Source organism: Solanum stenotomum, chromosome 2 (genome assembly GCF_019186545.1).
Source record: "Solanum stenotomum isolate F172 chromosome 2, ASM1918654v1, whole genome shotgun sequence".
Classification (NCBI taxonomy): domain Eukaryota; kingdom Viridiplantae; phylum Streptophyta; class Magnoliopsida; order Solanales; family Solanaceae; genus Solanum; species Solanum stenotomum.
The window spans coordinates 60,118,694-60,135,155 of NC_064283.1; the positions used below are offsets into that span (position 1 = coordinate 60,118,694).

The window sequence follows — 16,462 nt, forward strand, 5'->3', positions numbered from 1 at the left end:
TCGTATGTACTAAAGACTATGAATTTTCCGAAATAGGACTGACCGACTGTATTTGACCCCAAATTGTGTGAGTGTATTCATGATGACCTAGTGAGCAATACTCTTTGTATCACTTTTTTTGGAGTTTCAGGGTCACAACTATGGAATTTAAGATTATCTATATTTTTCATGTATATTAATCCATGAATTTTCTAGAATATGTCAAACTGACTTTATTAAACGATACTCATTGTCTCTGCAGGACTGACACCGCTATTTTCGGAGTTTTGGGTTAGGTTTCAAAGTTCTAAAGGACAAGGTCACGGGTTGGGTCTCCAACAAACAAAATGATGGCAATAATATCTCATCACATGTGGAGAAATTTTAGTTGATTTTGTTTGACACAAGGGAAATTTTAGTTGATTTTGTTTGACCTAATTTGTGTTTATTGTGAAAGTGTAACAAATTAAATAGATGCATTGTAGCTTTAGTTTAAATTTAATTGCATATTCAAAAGTTAACATAGTAACAAAACACTTGTGCACACTTTACAAAATAGGACAAACATATTATTATCATCAAAAGCATACTCAACAGCCAAACAAAGATAATTAACACAGATAGGAGTTCATCTCCGATAGAAATCGGAGTAGATCTCCACTAAAACAGACAAAGAACACCCTAAATTAAAACACATTACTTTGCGTCTAGACGCATAAGCAATAACTAAGAACATAGTGCAGCCAGTTTCTCCGATCGATCCTTCAAAGTGCTGCTACAAGTGGAGTAGTGGCAACTGATTTTGGAATCCAGACTAGATCATTACTTGATGTGAAAAAGTGACAGATAGGTGATGTTCCTGGTAATACACCAAGCGAACGGAAAGATTCATGAGATGGATTCCATTCAGAAGTATCCAAATGACATACAACCATCGCTTCCACTAGTCGATCACCATTTGCTTCATTAATTCTCCCTAATGAAACCTTGAACACCTTGATTTTATTGTCAATTGTGTGATGACAGTAGAAAACCGCGTAAGGGCTAGACAATAGATGACACGCCACCATTTTAGGAGTGGGAATTTGTTGTGGAGTGTCTAAAATTGTATAACGACGAAGCAGGGGAGAAATATCATGAGTTGTTATCGTTGTCAGAGCTTTGATTTGGGTTTTTTCTCCAATGACTCCTTGCACGAAATCCAGCATTGCCTCCGCAGATGTGGCACAGTACTTTCCCTCTCCTTTTATAGGCGAATCTTCGCATATTCTCAATGTATTTTCCATGGATTTAACTTGTGAAAATGGAATGGAATCAACTGTTTTTTTGGGAAAAGAAGTTAGATTTCTTCGTGTTTGAAAGGAGAGAGTCATTATTTTCCCTATTTTTAGATCATCCATAAGGAAGAAAAATGAATCATGTTTTTTCACATGCTTATCGTTGCCCTGTTTATATGAACTACGATAGATGTTTCCTAAATCAGAAATCTCCTTCTCATCATTTCCCTGTTTATACGAACTACGAAAGATGTTTCCTAAATCGGAAATCTCCTTTTCATCATTTCCCTGTTTATACGAACTACGAGAGATGTTTCCTAAATCGGAAATCTCCTTATCATTTCCCCGTTTATACGAACTACGAAAGGTGTCCCCTAAACCTGAAATCTCTTTCTTATCATTCCCCTGTTTATACCAACTACGAAACATGTCCCCTAAACCTGATATCTCTTGTTGATGATTGTCATCAACTCCCTGTTTCGATTTATAATAATTGAACGTGTATCCGGAACCGTAAATCTCTTTTAATGCTTGCTCATGATTGTCATCAGAATTTCCTTCAACAATTTTTCTAGCTCCTGTTCCATAAGCAACCTGACATATATATAATTAATCAGAGTTTTTATATAATAAGTAGCTAATTGTATTTAAGATGGAGGAGAATATTGAAATTACCAGCAGAATTAGGGAGACAAGTACACAAAAACCAAGCTTAACATCCATTGATTTTCTGTTGAGTTCTTAAGAAATTCTACTGAAATAAGAGGTATATATATACTACTAGAAGAGATGTAAACTCACTAAAGAAAAAGAATCAAAATTGTTACTCATTGTGACGTTGTTTGATATGACACGAAGTTTAAGAAAAAATAAACATTTTTTAAAATTTTGAGCTAAATTAAGTCATATGTGTTTGTCACTTGTGTGTGGCTATGAATAATCTCGTTAAGGATAAAATTGACATTTTAAAATTAAACTATTAGTCTCTCTATCTCAGTATATATGATTTATTTTGCTTGTTAGTCCAAAAGAACGACATATTTATATATTAAATAATGATTTAACTTTAAAATGCTTATTTTACTCTTAATGAAGTGATTTGCAGCCACACAAATATCTATCACAATGTCCGAAGTCACACAATCTAATCAAACAATTAATCACAATAAGATTCTAAAAATAATGACACTCATATCACACTTTGAAAAATGAGTCAAATCAACTCAAAAACTCAATTTCGAAATGAAGTTTGGATCCGAAAATCTTTATTTGAAAACGTTATCAAGACATTTGGAACTCATTGGTGAAACCATTTCGAAAAAAAAAATTAAAATCAATTCACAATCACCATTTTACTTTAGAACTCAAGTTCTTGAAAACCTTGCCAATTGTTAATCAAAAATCGCATTTTTTAATGTTAAAATCAACAAATGATAAAAGGAATTGAAGTTTTACGGTCACAAAGACTTTACCCAAATGATTTTGCACAAGAGATCTCTTTAAAATTGTCTCCAAGGGGTTTCTAAAACTCAAAATGGGGTAAAACCCCGAAATGGCAAGCCAAAACACCTCTCTCAAGTCGCTTAAGCGAACACAAGTTTGCTTCAACAGACCCTGCTTAAAATGGGGATCTCGCTTTCACAAACAAGGGCTTTCCACATCATCGCTAAAGTGAGCATTGATTCTCTTAAGCGAACTCCGCTAAAACGTGGCCTATCGCTTTCTAGACCCGGTATTTGCTAAAGTGAAGGTTGCGAAAGTGGCCAAGTGTTTGTGAAAGCGAGGCTCGCTATAGCAAACAACCTCTCGCTAACGTAAGCACACCAGACACCAGAAAAATGGCCAACTATCAATTCATCGAAAGGACCCTCAGGATTCATTCGGAACCCCTTACACACAAAATAAATATGAAACTTGAATAAACTCAATGTTTCAAACTCAATGAAACCATCAAAACACAAATCCAAAGTCTCCTTGACCCGAAATTCGTGAAAGTCACAAGAAAAAACATAATGCCTAAAAAGGCTAAAACAAGCTCGGAACCTCTGAAAATTCAACTACGACCTCATCTAGGCCTAAAATCATCCCCCAAATCTAGTGGAACTCTGAAATTCCGATCTAAGCATCTGAACCCCTAATGTTACCCGAAGTCTACTCAAAGGCTAATATTTTATAAATTTCCAAATTAGAACCTCAAATCCATGAAAAAACTCCAAATTTGAAATCGAAAACTCTCTTAGACCGATTACCACATACTGGAGATGATAGAATCGATGAAGTTCCATTATGAAATTCAGAACTCTAAAAGACACCGAAAACCACTTTTTAACAACTTTAGCCTTTCAAACTTCCAAAATTTCCATAATTCATAACTTTTCACTCAAAACTCAAAATCAATTTAAAAAACATTCAAAAATGACTCGGGGCCAATATTGAAAGAGGTATAACAGTAATTTTATAATAATTTCTAAAAATGACTGACCAAATCATTACAGATATATGCCAATTTTTTGGAGTTTTCAATCAAGAAATATGAATTCAGAATTATCTATATTTTTTATGAGTATTAGTCCATGAATTTTCTGGAATTTGACTATCTGACTGTTTTGATTCTAAGAGGGTGTTTGGATAGGCTAAAAAGCTGATCAAACCTACTTAAAAGTCAGTTTTTGACTTCTGAAAGTGTTTGACAAAAATAAAAATAACTTAAAATAAGTTAAAAAGTGTTTGGCAAGGTTAAAAATAACTTAAAATAAGTTTAGAAAAAAACAAAAGTAGGTCTCCCCCTACTTTTTATTTTTTGACTTAATAGTCATTTCAGTTTGACTTTTATTTTTGACTTAAAATATACTATTTTTAAGTCAATCCAAACGGGCTCTAAATATTGTGGGTCTAATATGTGACGACCTAGTAAATAATACTCTCTCTCTACAGAACAGCACGATTTTTAACAAAATTTGAGGTCATAAAAATATGAATTCAAAATTATCTAAGATTTTCGTGTGTACAAGTCTGATTTTATTTTAATATGTATGACATACTCGGTTTGACACCAAATTTTATGGGTCTATTTGAAATAACCTAGTGAACAATACTCATTATTTCTCAAAGATCAACATCTCTTTTTTGATTTTTTGGGACACAAAACATGAATTCACGATTATCTCAAATTTTCTTATGTATTAGTCCATGAATTTTCTAAAATATGACTAACTAATTTCGTTTAACCCCAATTTTTTTGGGGCGACCACATGAGCGACAATTGTTTTCTCTACATGACTAATATCAATTTTTCAGAATTTCAGGGTTACGAAACATGAATTAAGGATTATCTAAGTTTTCTGTGTGTATTAGTTCATGATTTTTTTCACAATATGTCTGACTAAATCAACTTTTTTTATGACTCAATTTCTGATGAATCTGTGATCAGCACCCGATGTCTTAACTTGACTGAGTGAACCATCTTGGCTTTCTATTATATTCTTATTCAAATAAATTTGTGCAACTCAATGCAATTCTTTGTAAAGTAAATGCTCCATCCATCTCATTTTATGTGGTACTTTTCGGATTTCGAGATTCAAACAATTATTTGACCATAAATTTTTTATAGATCTTTTAAACATTTTGAATTATCAATTATTGTGACTTATAGTAATACTTTTTACGTAGTTTACAAATATATAAATTTCATTTCAAAAAAATAAGATTCCATGCGCAAACACTACAACAAAAACATCTTTTAGCGGCAATAAATATACACATTAATAAAGAGAGTTAATGTGAAACATCTCGCTAAATTGAAAGAACTAGAAAGAGTTAGAATTGGAAATAGTGATTTTTGGAAGTAATAAAAATCTAAAATATTGGTCAAGTTAAGTTAAGTTTGAGTTTTTGTTCAACCTCAAACGACCATAAATCCTAGCTCAGGATGAGTTAGGTGTGTTTCCAGATATCGTAGGAAATATCCTGGAATAATATTTCCAACGCCACCGAGTTTGTATGAGTGAGTTATGCCCTTGGAAGTTGGGTTATTTGAATAATTAAGGAAAGTCTAATCCGGATTTTGGAAGGGTAACTTAGTCTTTTCCTTACCTAATTATTCTAATTCATTTTTAGGAGTTAATTGGGGTAACATCAGATTTTAGTCAGTTTATAAAAGTTGAAGTTTCACACTAGGGCTTGGAGAAAAGAGGAGAAGGGAGAAGAGAAATCAAGATTTGTCAAGATTGTCGAGTTTAGCTTGTGGATTTCGTCAAGGGGTGATCCCTACGAGGTATGTGAGATCACATAGCGTTGGGTTAGTTCACCCACGCGCCAACCATGATTCAATTCAGCTAATTTAAGTCTTTGAATGTTTAGAAATTGAGTTCTTGATGAACATTGTTAAAAGTTTCGTTTGAATTTCTTGTGGGTTGTGTTGTTGGAGTTTCTTGCGATTTGATTCATGTTTCTGGGTGTAATTTCGGTTTGAATCTATCATATATTGAGGGTATGAATGATTCTAAGTGTTTGGGGAAGGAATCATTGAAGTTTAGAAGGTTTAGAGATGAAAAACGGAGAAGAAAAGTTGTCAAACACCTGGGGATAAGGGTGGGGCGTCCCGCCAGCCAGCGCACCCCAAAAAAGTTTCTGAAGTTTCACCCTTGGGGTGCCGCGGCACGCCCCAGACCCATTTCTGAATTTTGAGGGCTGGCGCCCCGCGCCTCTCAGAGCGCCAGGGACATCAGTTCTCCCCATTCGTTCCCCATCTTTTCGTACTTGTTCCTTATCAATGTACCTATGCTTCTTAGTTGATTCCAACACTCTTAGGTACATTTAAACATCATGAAATTAAATCATCCATAAACATGAGATCATGAACCTTGAATCCATAATCCAATTCAAGGAAAGTTAGGATCAAAGTCAAGAGAAGTTAAAAGTCAAGTCTAGAAGTTAAGAAGCAAGTCAAGAGAAGTTTATAAAAATTTTCTAAAGTCTTTCACAAACGTTTTAACTTTGTTTTAAGACTTAAGTTTCAAGCTAAGCAAAGAGTAAAGAGTTGAGTTCATTTCTCAAAAAGCTATCAGGGAACTAAGTATTCCCAAGAGTTTTAAATGTTTTTCACATTTGAATAAGAAAGGGAAACACCAATTTCCAAGAGAGCTTTCAAGCTAAAGTTTTGAGTAATTATCTCAAACAAAAGAAAGAAGTTTTGATTTTAAATCATATGAGCTAAGTATATTTTGGGAATTGTATTGAGCACAGATATGGGGATGCGAGTTCATATTAACTCAAGTCTCCTCCATAAACCATGTAGCCATCATGGGTAGTAAAGGATCATACTTTTTAGATGACTCCTTAAGATGCTCTTAGCATAGGCTAGTGGATCCACTTAGTTAAGTGTTCTATATGACGGCAAAGTATAGGACAGTTCTGGTAGCGTGGGTAAGACGTTGTATCACCACTTAGGCTCATAGTAGTGGTTGTCGGTTAGAGAAACTCCAACATAAACTATATTACTTTATTATATGAGTAAAGTTGAGTTTGTTATTGCATTTTCTTAACGAACTAAGTTGTTTTCTACTGTTATACAAGCTTTCTATATATTGCATATGTTTATTGCTTTATATTGAGTTAAGTTATTCGGGAGTTGAGTAAAGCCAAGGTAAGTATTCCTTTCAGATCCTTTTCAAACTTAAGTTGTGTTTAGCACTCCAACACGCATACTCGTACATTCAATGTACTGATGCCAGTTGGCCTGCATCTTATTATGATGCAGACACAGGTAACCAGGATCAGCATCTAGCACCTCATTGATCCAGTTGAGCACTCAGAGTCAGTTGGTGAGCTTCCTTGCATTTCGGAGGACTCTTTTTATCATTTGCTTTCAGTATTTCATTGTTAAGATGATCGGGGGTCTTGTCCCGACATCCCTCTTTGTTTTAGAGGCTTCATAGACAGTCAGACAGTTAGTAGTTCAGTTGTCTTTACATTTTCATTTCATATGTTAAGACTTGAGTTGCCATTTTGGCCAAGTTGAATGTTTGACTTTTAAGCATTCTCAGTATTTTATTATTCTAGTGAGTATAGTGCTATGATCATTATAAATATGCATAGAGTCTTCCACTGAGTAAGTAAGTCAGGCCAAGGGTTCGCTTGGGACCAACAATGATTCTCGAGTGTCAGCCACGTCCGGGGTGTAGGCTTGGGGCGTGACATAAAGTCTTTACCGGCATTAGTTAATGTCATTGGATCCAATGGCGCTAATGACTTTAGGGACATATACAAAGAGTACTAATTGCCGCTAAAAGTACATATTTAGTGGCAATTAAGTTATTGCCGTAGATTAATTGCCGCTAAAGATCATTTTTGAGGCAGTGAAATTTCTGGTCAAACTTAAACTATTTGACTCTCAAAAAACGAAAGGTATCACATAAATTGGGACAGAGGGAGTATAATATTTGGATCTCAAATTCAAGTAAACATTCTGAAAATTTGTATTGAATGTGTTTACGAACTTTCTTATCATTGTACAAATTATATATATAAATATAGAGAGAGATGTTTAGCCTGTAGTCTGCTCATCTACAAAATTGGCCCATGCGTTGTACCACAAATAAACGCAAGCTCCTTCACTAAAGTTTGAACGAGGTTTAAATAAACATGTATGAAAAAACATAAACTCTCAAATAGAGTGGTTCATCTCTCAATATTTATATTAAGCATAATAGGTATTAAATAGCCAACTTGATAGCATAATGAATAAAATTTGCATAATAAAATTCAAAAAAAGGCAAAAAATCTCAACAACTAAAACAATCTAGCAAATACTTAAAATTCAAATTCATCCTAAAACTAGGCAATTTATTGTGCTAAAAAATGATTGTAGTAACTAAAAGCAAACTCAACACTCCTCCTTTGCTTTAGATACTACAATTTAAAAAAGTTTCTCCTCCTCAATTTCTTCTTCTGTTGCTTGTGCTTGAGAATTTGTTTTTAAGCCTCCACATTTTTATAACATATCCATTGTTTGCAATTTTCACTTATTGTGTTAGGTCTCCACCAAAAAAAAAATCAAGTGTGCTTTTCTTTTGCGATATTTGCAAAGAGAATAATTATATTTTTATTTTCTGTTTTGTGCATCAAAAGAGTAACATTATCTTGCATGAAGGCTCTTCTTTGCTCTTGTACTTTAAGAACACTTATTAGTTCTTCAACACAGATAGTAGAGAAATCTTTGGACTCTTATAGAGATGAAATTTTAGACTTGAATCTCTACGGAAATGTTACGAAAAAATTTCTACTATTCGGTCATCTTTGAAATCTTCGCCAAGCAACCTGATTTTATTAACAATCAAAGTAAACTTATCAGAATATTTTACAATAATTTTATCCTCTTGTATCTTAAGAGATTCAAAATTCCTTTTCAAATTCAAAATTTGCATTTGTCTGATTCAGTCACTTCCTTGATATTCTTTTTTAAAAAAAAATTCAAGTTTCTTTTGTCATCTCACAAGCAATGATTTTGAAACAAATCGAATCCACAACTGAATTTTGGATTACAATTTTGATTTGAATTTTTTGGTTTTTTCATCATTTAATTTGAGTAGGATAGAATTTGCAGGGAGAGGTTGTAAGGGTATATCTTTCATTACAACTTCCCACTGATCATAGGCTTCAAGATATGATTTCATTTTCACTGACCAAATCTTAGAGTTTTCATCGGCGAAAATTTTTGGGGCATTCAAAGAGAGGTTTCTGCTTTTATTTTTGGTTAAAAATTGGTTTAGAAAAGCATGTGCGTTGAAAAAGGCATGAATTGAAAATAATAGCCCTGACAGGTTAAAATAGGTAGCCCTGATGAGTGTTTTTTTTTCAAGAACCTGATGAATTAAAATGATTGAAAAATAGCCCTTGCGGGTTAAAAATAGTATAGTAGTTCTTTGGAAAATTTCACAGATCCAGTAAGATCAATGAAACTCCTGATGTCACTGTTGGTATTTTCTAAAAATGGGATAGCAAAAAGAATTGATCGAAATATCTAATAATATCTTTATTAAGCATAATAGGACTTTAAATAGTCAACTTGATAACATAAGTAGAAATATGCCGAACAAAGATTCATAAAAGGCTAAATAATCTCAATAATTAAAACAACCTAACAAATATTTAAAATTGAAATGTATCCTAAAGTTTGGTAACTTATTATGCTAAAAATAACTACAATAACTAAAAACAAACTCAACAATATTGTTAACTAGGTCTGTAGGACTGACATCACTTTCTTTGAAGTTTCGGGATCACGAATTCACGATTATCTTAGCTTTTTTGTTTATTAGTTTGTGAATTTTTCGCAATATTACTTACGAATTCCATTTGACCCCATATTTTATGTGTCCCTTCAAAACAATCTAGTAAACAGTACTCACTATTTCTCAAGAACCAACATTACTTTTTTGGAGTTTTGGGTCACAAAGCATGAATTAAGGATTATCACAACTTTTCGTATATATTAGAAGTCTATGATTTTTTGGAATAAGACTGACCGACTCCGTTTGACCCCAAATTTTGTGAGTCCATTCATGATAACCTAGTGAACGATACTCTTTGTCTCTGCAGAATCGACATCACTTTTTTTGTGGAGTTTCAGGGTAACAAAAATGAAATTCAAGATAATCTAAATTTTTATGTGTTAAATCCATGAATTTTTTGAAATATGCCAAATCGACTCTATTTACCCCAAATTTTATGATTTCATTCGAAATGACCCAGTGAATGATACTCATTGTCTCTAACAGGTCTAACACCACTAGTATTGGAGTTTTAGGTTAGGTTTGAATTAAAGTTCAAAAGGACAAGCTCACGGGTTGGGTCTCCAACAAACAAAATGATGGCAATAATATCTCGTATCACATATGGAGAGATTTTAGTTGATTTTGTTTGACATAAGGGCTATTTGCTTTTTCATCATGAAAATAAGAGAAAAGAGATCAGTACTTTTCTTATAAGGTTTTTGTTGCATTCTACAAATGAAATTGTTACATGAAGTTTCAGTTTCAAAAACTCAAATTCTAATGAGGGATTGAAAGAGACATAGACCTAATTTGTTTTAATTGTGAAAGGTAAAAATGAAAGAATATTCAAAAAGTAGTTTTGATGATTGAACAATTAAATTAACTTGAAATATGAAAAAAATATCGCAACAATTCAATTATTTTGAAACAAAAAAAATACTATTATTAAATGTAGAAATGCATCATTTTTATTTAGGGTCAACAAAGATTTTACTTTAACCATGTGGTGTTGTCCTATTAGTGTCTGCACAAATAATTGAGAAGCATTATTGTGCTCTCACAGGAAAAGGCATCAATTAGCTACCATGTTTAACACGTTTAAGGGAGAAAGTGTTCATCGATTGTCGCAAAAGGTCTAAATATATTTTGAGATAAGGTATAAGTATCACTTAGACTATCATCGAAATCTCAGAGACACTCTTAACTTTAATTAGGGTCGTCCTATTATTCCCGAACTCATTTTTTCGTATTTTTGTGCATTTTTTAAGGTAATGTGACACCTTCAACCACCCAAATTGACTATGCTTGTACACACGTGTCTGCCATGTGTGTAAATATATTTTCAACTTTTTTTTATTCTTTAATTTTTCTTCATTCTATTTTTAAAAAATAAAAATAAAAAAGAATTAAAATATATTCGTATTTTCTTTATCTTGTATTTAAATTAAGTTTATACACATAATTTTCTTGTGAAAATCAAATAAAAATACACATAATTTTTTTTTAAATAATTAAAAGTGAAAGAAAAAGTTATAAAAAGTTTCAAGTGAGAGAGAAATGAAAACAGTTAAATATATATGTTTTAATATCATCAAATATGTGTACTAACTAATTTTTAGCTTATTTTTAATATCATCAAAGAAATGAAAACCGTTAAATATATATATATATAAGAAATGAAAAGGGCTTTACTTATTTTTAGCTTCTCCAGAGCTGAGGCTGGGAATCCGAGTTAGAGTTGGTGTTGGGGACAGTCATATGATATCGTTAAAGAGGCTTGCAAAGGAAGAATTTAACGGAACGACCCATTTTGATGTGGAAAAGATTGTCAGTATCCCCCTTTGATTAGTTAACGGTGACTTGGTTAAATTGGATTTTATAATTTATAATAAAAAATAAAAAACTATTATTTTATATTTATTTTTGGTAGAAATTTTAACTTTGAGATTAGTAATTTAAGAATTGTTTTTATATTATAAATTGTGGTACTTAATTACTTTTCCATTTATAAAAATGGTCAGAAACTGACAGTTGTCCGTTAATATATTTGCATCTAACTAGGTTAATTTAAAGTCTTAACAACGATTTGTTTATAATTTAATTATAATTTCATAATAAAATATGACATTATTTTATATTTACTTTTGGTAAAAATATTAACTATAAAATTAGCAATTTTAGAATTGTTTTATGTTATAATTGTGGTAATTACTTTACTATTTGAAGCGTCCAAAAGCGACCAGACGCAGACAGTTGTCTGTTGATATACCGACATCTGGCGAGGTTATTTCAAAGTATTAGTGGTGGTTTGGTAATTGTATTATAATCTCACAATAAAACATGGGATTATTTCATATTTACTTTTAGTGGAAATATAACAATTTTAGAATTATTTTATATAATAATTGTGGTAATTACTTTAGTATTAGAAGCGACCAGACGTAGACAGTTGTCTGTCGATATACCTGCATCGGACAATGTTATTTTAAAGCCTTAGCGGTCGTTTGTCTGCAATTGAATTATAATCTCATAATAAAACGTGAGATTGTTTCATATTTAGTTTTAGTAGAAATATTAACTTTAAGATTAGCAATTTTAGAATTGTTTTTATATAATTAGCAATTTAAAATATTTTAAAGACACACAAAAATTTGGGTGACTTTTGAAATTCTATCATTGTCGTGTAAGTTGGAATATAGGAAGTAACATGTATTATTTAAAATGATGAAGTACTATAAATCACAATAATTAACAACATATAAATTTGAAAGACCATATAAAAAAATTATTTGATCAAAATTCTATCAGTGACACATAAATTGAAACAGAGATAGTAACATATAGTATTTCAAAATTATATAAAATGTACTACAAATCCTATGATTAACAACTTAAAAAATCTAAAAATCATATTAAAAATTTGATTGACTCTCCAAATTTATTTGAGTTGCATAATTAAATTGGTACAACTAAATAACATATGTTGAGTATGTGCTAGCATGAGCTGTTGTATCTAGTATTTCTATATATCATAATACTCTATCTGTCCAATAATAGTTGTCACTTTTCATTTTTCGAGACTTAATTGATCAATTTTTAAGCTAATATTAGATTAAATCAATTTAAATTTTTTTTTTTTTAAAATATACAAAAAATATTATAATCTGTAATTTTTCTTGTATCATTATAATGAAAAATATTTTAAAAATTAATCAAAATTCAAGTAGTCCGTCTCTGAAAAATGCAACACCGCAGATATTTTGAGACAAAATGAGTATCATATTTCATACGTAATAACAATCCTGGTACAATATAATAGATAACATTCTTGTCTTTCAAATATTTTCCTCAAAGCTACTTCAAGACATGCAAGGTTAAAATTGAAAAAAAGTATTTGGTTTAAATTAAATACAAGGTATATATTATATCCTCTATATCTCATTTTTAGTTCATTGAATCAAACATTTATCAATAAAAATATATTTATTTAATAATTGTATCATGATTGAACCTAAAAAAACATGAAATCACTACTAAAAACAACCTCAACAGGGGAAAACAACTTGTTAATTTATTTTTTTCTTTTAACAAAATTGATCTCTAGAAATCGGTCTTTGCCAAAAACTTGAAAAATGCTAACCACCTCCGGAGGTAAATGATATTGTTAGATTTTGTATTTAGATAATTCACATATAAAGCCATTTGAATATAGATATTCAATTTTCATAGTTGCCTACACTAGATAATGTGCCTTTGTGCACATAATCAGAGTCTCCCTCACCAATTAAATTGGATCCATCAAAATTATTTGTTGCTAGTTGAATGTCATGATAAGAATAAATCAATTGAATAAGTCTTGATCTCTGGAACCTTTTCGACATCTTTGGACTTCCCTTTCTTCTTTCATTTCATTATTCAAATTGAGACGGACAAGAATATCATAAAGAACGGTATAACCATTGGAGTAATAAATTTTAGCACAAGTTTCTTAGAGACTTATTGTTGTCTAGGATTAGTGATAGGGCAAGCGGGAACCTCCAATATAGGCATCCACATAGACCTTTGTTCTCGAGAAATGACCACATAGGATTTCGTGACACATCTAGAAAGAGAAGATCACTCACGAAGCACGAATTAAGGATTATCTCAGTTTTTCATAGGTACTAACTAGACTATGATTTACAGAAAAAGACTGACTGACTGTGTTTGACCCCAAATTTTGTGAGCCCATTTGTGACGACTTAGTGAACGATCGTCTATCTCTGCAAGACCGACATCATTTATTCTTTTGGACTTTGAAGGTCACGAAAATGAAATTTAAGATTATTTTAGTTTTTTGTGTAGTATAATCTATAAATTTTTCAATATGTCAAAACAACTCTATTTAACCCCAAATTTTATGAATCCATTCGAAACGACCTAGCTAGTGAACTATACTATGCAAAGGACTGATACACTATTTTTGGAGTTTTAGGTTAGATTTAAAAGTTCAAAAGGACAAGGTCACGGGTTGGGTCTCCAACAAACAAAATGATGGCAATAAGGCTATTTACTTTCATGAACGTTTCTTGTTAGTTTTTTGTTTTATTCTACAAATGGAATTGTTACCATATGAAATTTCAATTTCAAATAAAATCTCAATTCTAAGGAGGGATTGAAAGAGACATATATAGACCTAATTTGTTTTTATTGTGGAATGTGTAACAAATAGATGCATTTAGCTTTAGTTTAAATTCATATAATCATTTTATATATATATATATATATATATATAATTTTAATTGCATATTCAAATGTTACATAGCCTATAGCTTAATTACAACCTTTTAGAATTAAATATCGGGTTAACTATTATTAAACAACATTTGTTAATATAACTTAGTTAAATATCACCACTTTTATCATCCTATGTTTCACACTTACGTGGATATAATATTTATGGATACTATATTTATTACACTTAAAAAAAATTCTGCTAAATTAATTATTACACTCACCCATCTAACCTTAGAACCGAACATTTTTCATCGTCAAGAAAGCTGGGGATGCTCATCGATCCATGTGACTTAGCTTTTAAGAGTAAATCAAGGCGTTGTTGATGAAATTTGACACAGTCGACTATATTAGGGGAAAATGATACATAATTATATCATCAAAAGCATACTCAACACGTTTACGGGAAAAACAAACATAAAGAGTTTTACTAGACATGCAACATAACAAATAAAGATAGGNATTGTATAACGATGAAGCAGGGGAGAAATATCATGAGTTGTTATCGTTGTCAGAGCTTTGATTTGGGTTTTTTCTCCAATGACTCCTTGCACGAAATCCAGCATTGCCTCCGCAGATGTGGCACAGTACTTTCCCTCTCCTTTTATAGGCGAATCTTCGCATATTCTCAATGTATTTTCCATGGATTTAACTTGTGAAAATGGAATGGAATCAACTGTTTTTTTGGGAAAAGAAGTTAGATTTCTTCGTGTTTGAAAGGAGAGAGTCATTATTTTCCCTATTTTTAGATCATCCATAAGGAAGAAAAATGAATCATGTTTTTTCACATGCTTATCGTTGCCCTGTTTATATGAACTACGATAGATGTTTCCTAAATCAGAAATCTCCTTCTCATCATTTCCCTGTTTATACGAACTACGAAAGATGTTTCCTAAATCGGAAATCTCCTTCTCATCATTTCCCTGTTTATACGAACTACGAAAGATGTTTCCTAAATCGGAAATCTCCTTCTTATCATTGCCCTGTTTATACGAACTACGAAAGATATTTCCTAAACTGGAAATCTCTTTCTCATCATTCCCCTGTTTATACCAACTACGAAAGATGTCCCCTAAACCTGAAATCTCTTGTTGATGATTGTCATCAACTCCCTGTTTCGATTTATAATAATCGAACGTGTATCCGGAACCGTAAATCTCTTTTAATGCTTGCTCATGATTGTCATCAGAATTTCCTTCAACAATTTTTCTAGCTCCTGTTCCATAAGCAGCCTGACATATATATAATTAATCAGAGTTTTTATATAATAAGTAGCTAATTGTATTTAAGATGGAGGAGAATATTGAAATTACCAGCAGAATTAGGGAGACAAGTACACAAAAACCAAGCTTAACATCCATCGATTTTCTGTTGAGTTCTTAAGAAATTCTACTGAAATAAGAGGTGTATATATACTACTAGAAGAGAAGTAAACTCACTAAAGAAAAAGAATCAAAATTATTACTCCCTCCGTCCAGTGTTTTAAAAGACTCTGTTAGGACTTGCCTCGGGGCCAAGCAAAATGGTCCAAGACTCGAGTGTGGAGCTTAATTAGTTTGGTAAGACTTACGTCATAAGCGACTGTACGTCCTAAGCACGCTCAACGTCCAATACTCAGGGCTCGTCTAATACATCTTACACAAAATTACGTGTTAAATTCTTTAGTTAACATTGTTGACTCTCATAATTCTTGGATAAATAAATGATACGTAATAGTTTTTTAATCTATAGAAATAAGAAGATTGAGAGTAGCTCAAATAACAAGTTGTAGTATTGCATTTTTACTATTTGGTAACACTGTGAGTAGAGGTGTCAATATGGATTGGCCCACCCATTCGAGCTAACTCATACCGGCTTGGAAATTTGACTGGTCAGGTCGGGCTGACCCATTTTTCTTGTGGGCCAGAAAACGGTCAGCCCAACCCACAAGTACGTGGGTGTAGGCTGTGCCGGACCAACGCACTCTTTTTAAAGTATATTTTTTTTAAATCAAATTATAACTAAAAAGATATCATCATATTTCTCAATCCCCACAAATCAATAGGCATATTTAGATCGGGCTAAAAATCTTTTTTCTTAAATAAGCTTAAAAAATCTTAGTCCAACTCTATTAAATTATAGGTTAGGCTAGGCCGGCATAACGGGCCTAGGCCATATTGA

General features: G+C 31.9%; 2 protein-coding genes across 2 annotated transcripts; both read right to left on the minus strand.

Annotated features, from left to right (window-relative positions):
- Positions 1-535: 535 nt before the first annotated feature.
- LOC125856165 (BURP domain-containing protein BNM2A-like) lies at positions 536-1,685 on the minus strand. The gene has a single exon (XM_049535720.1). The coding sequence runs from the start codon at positions 1,683-1,685 to the stop codon at positions 744-746; it is 942 nt and encodes a 313-aa protein (XP_049391677.1). The 3' UTR covers positions 536-743.
- Positions 1,686-14,673: 12,988 nt separating this feature from the next.
- Positions 14,674-15,710, minus strand: LOC125856166 (BURP domain-containing protein 12-like). Its single transcript, XM_049535721.1, has 2 exons — positions 15,616-15,710; positions 14,674-15,534 (listed from the first exon to the last, which is right to left on the minus strand). Exons 1-2 carry the CDS (start codon positions 15,661-15,663, stop codon positions 14,674-14,676), a joined length of 909 nt encoding a protein of 302 aa, XP_049391678.1. The 5' UTR covers positions 15,664-15,710.
- Between the last annotated feature and the right edge of the window lie 752 nt (positions 15,711-16,462).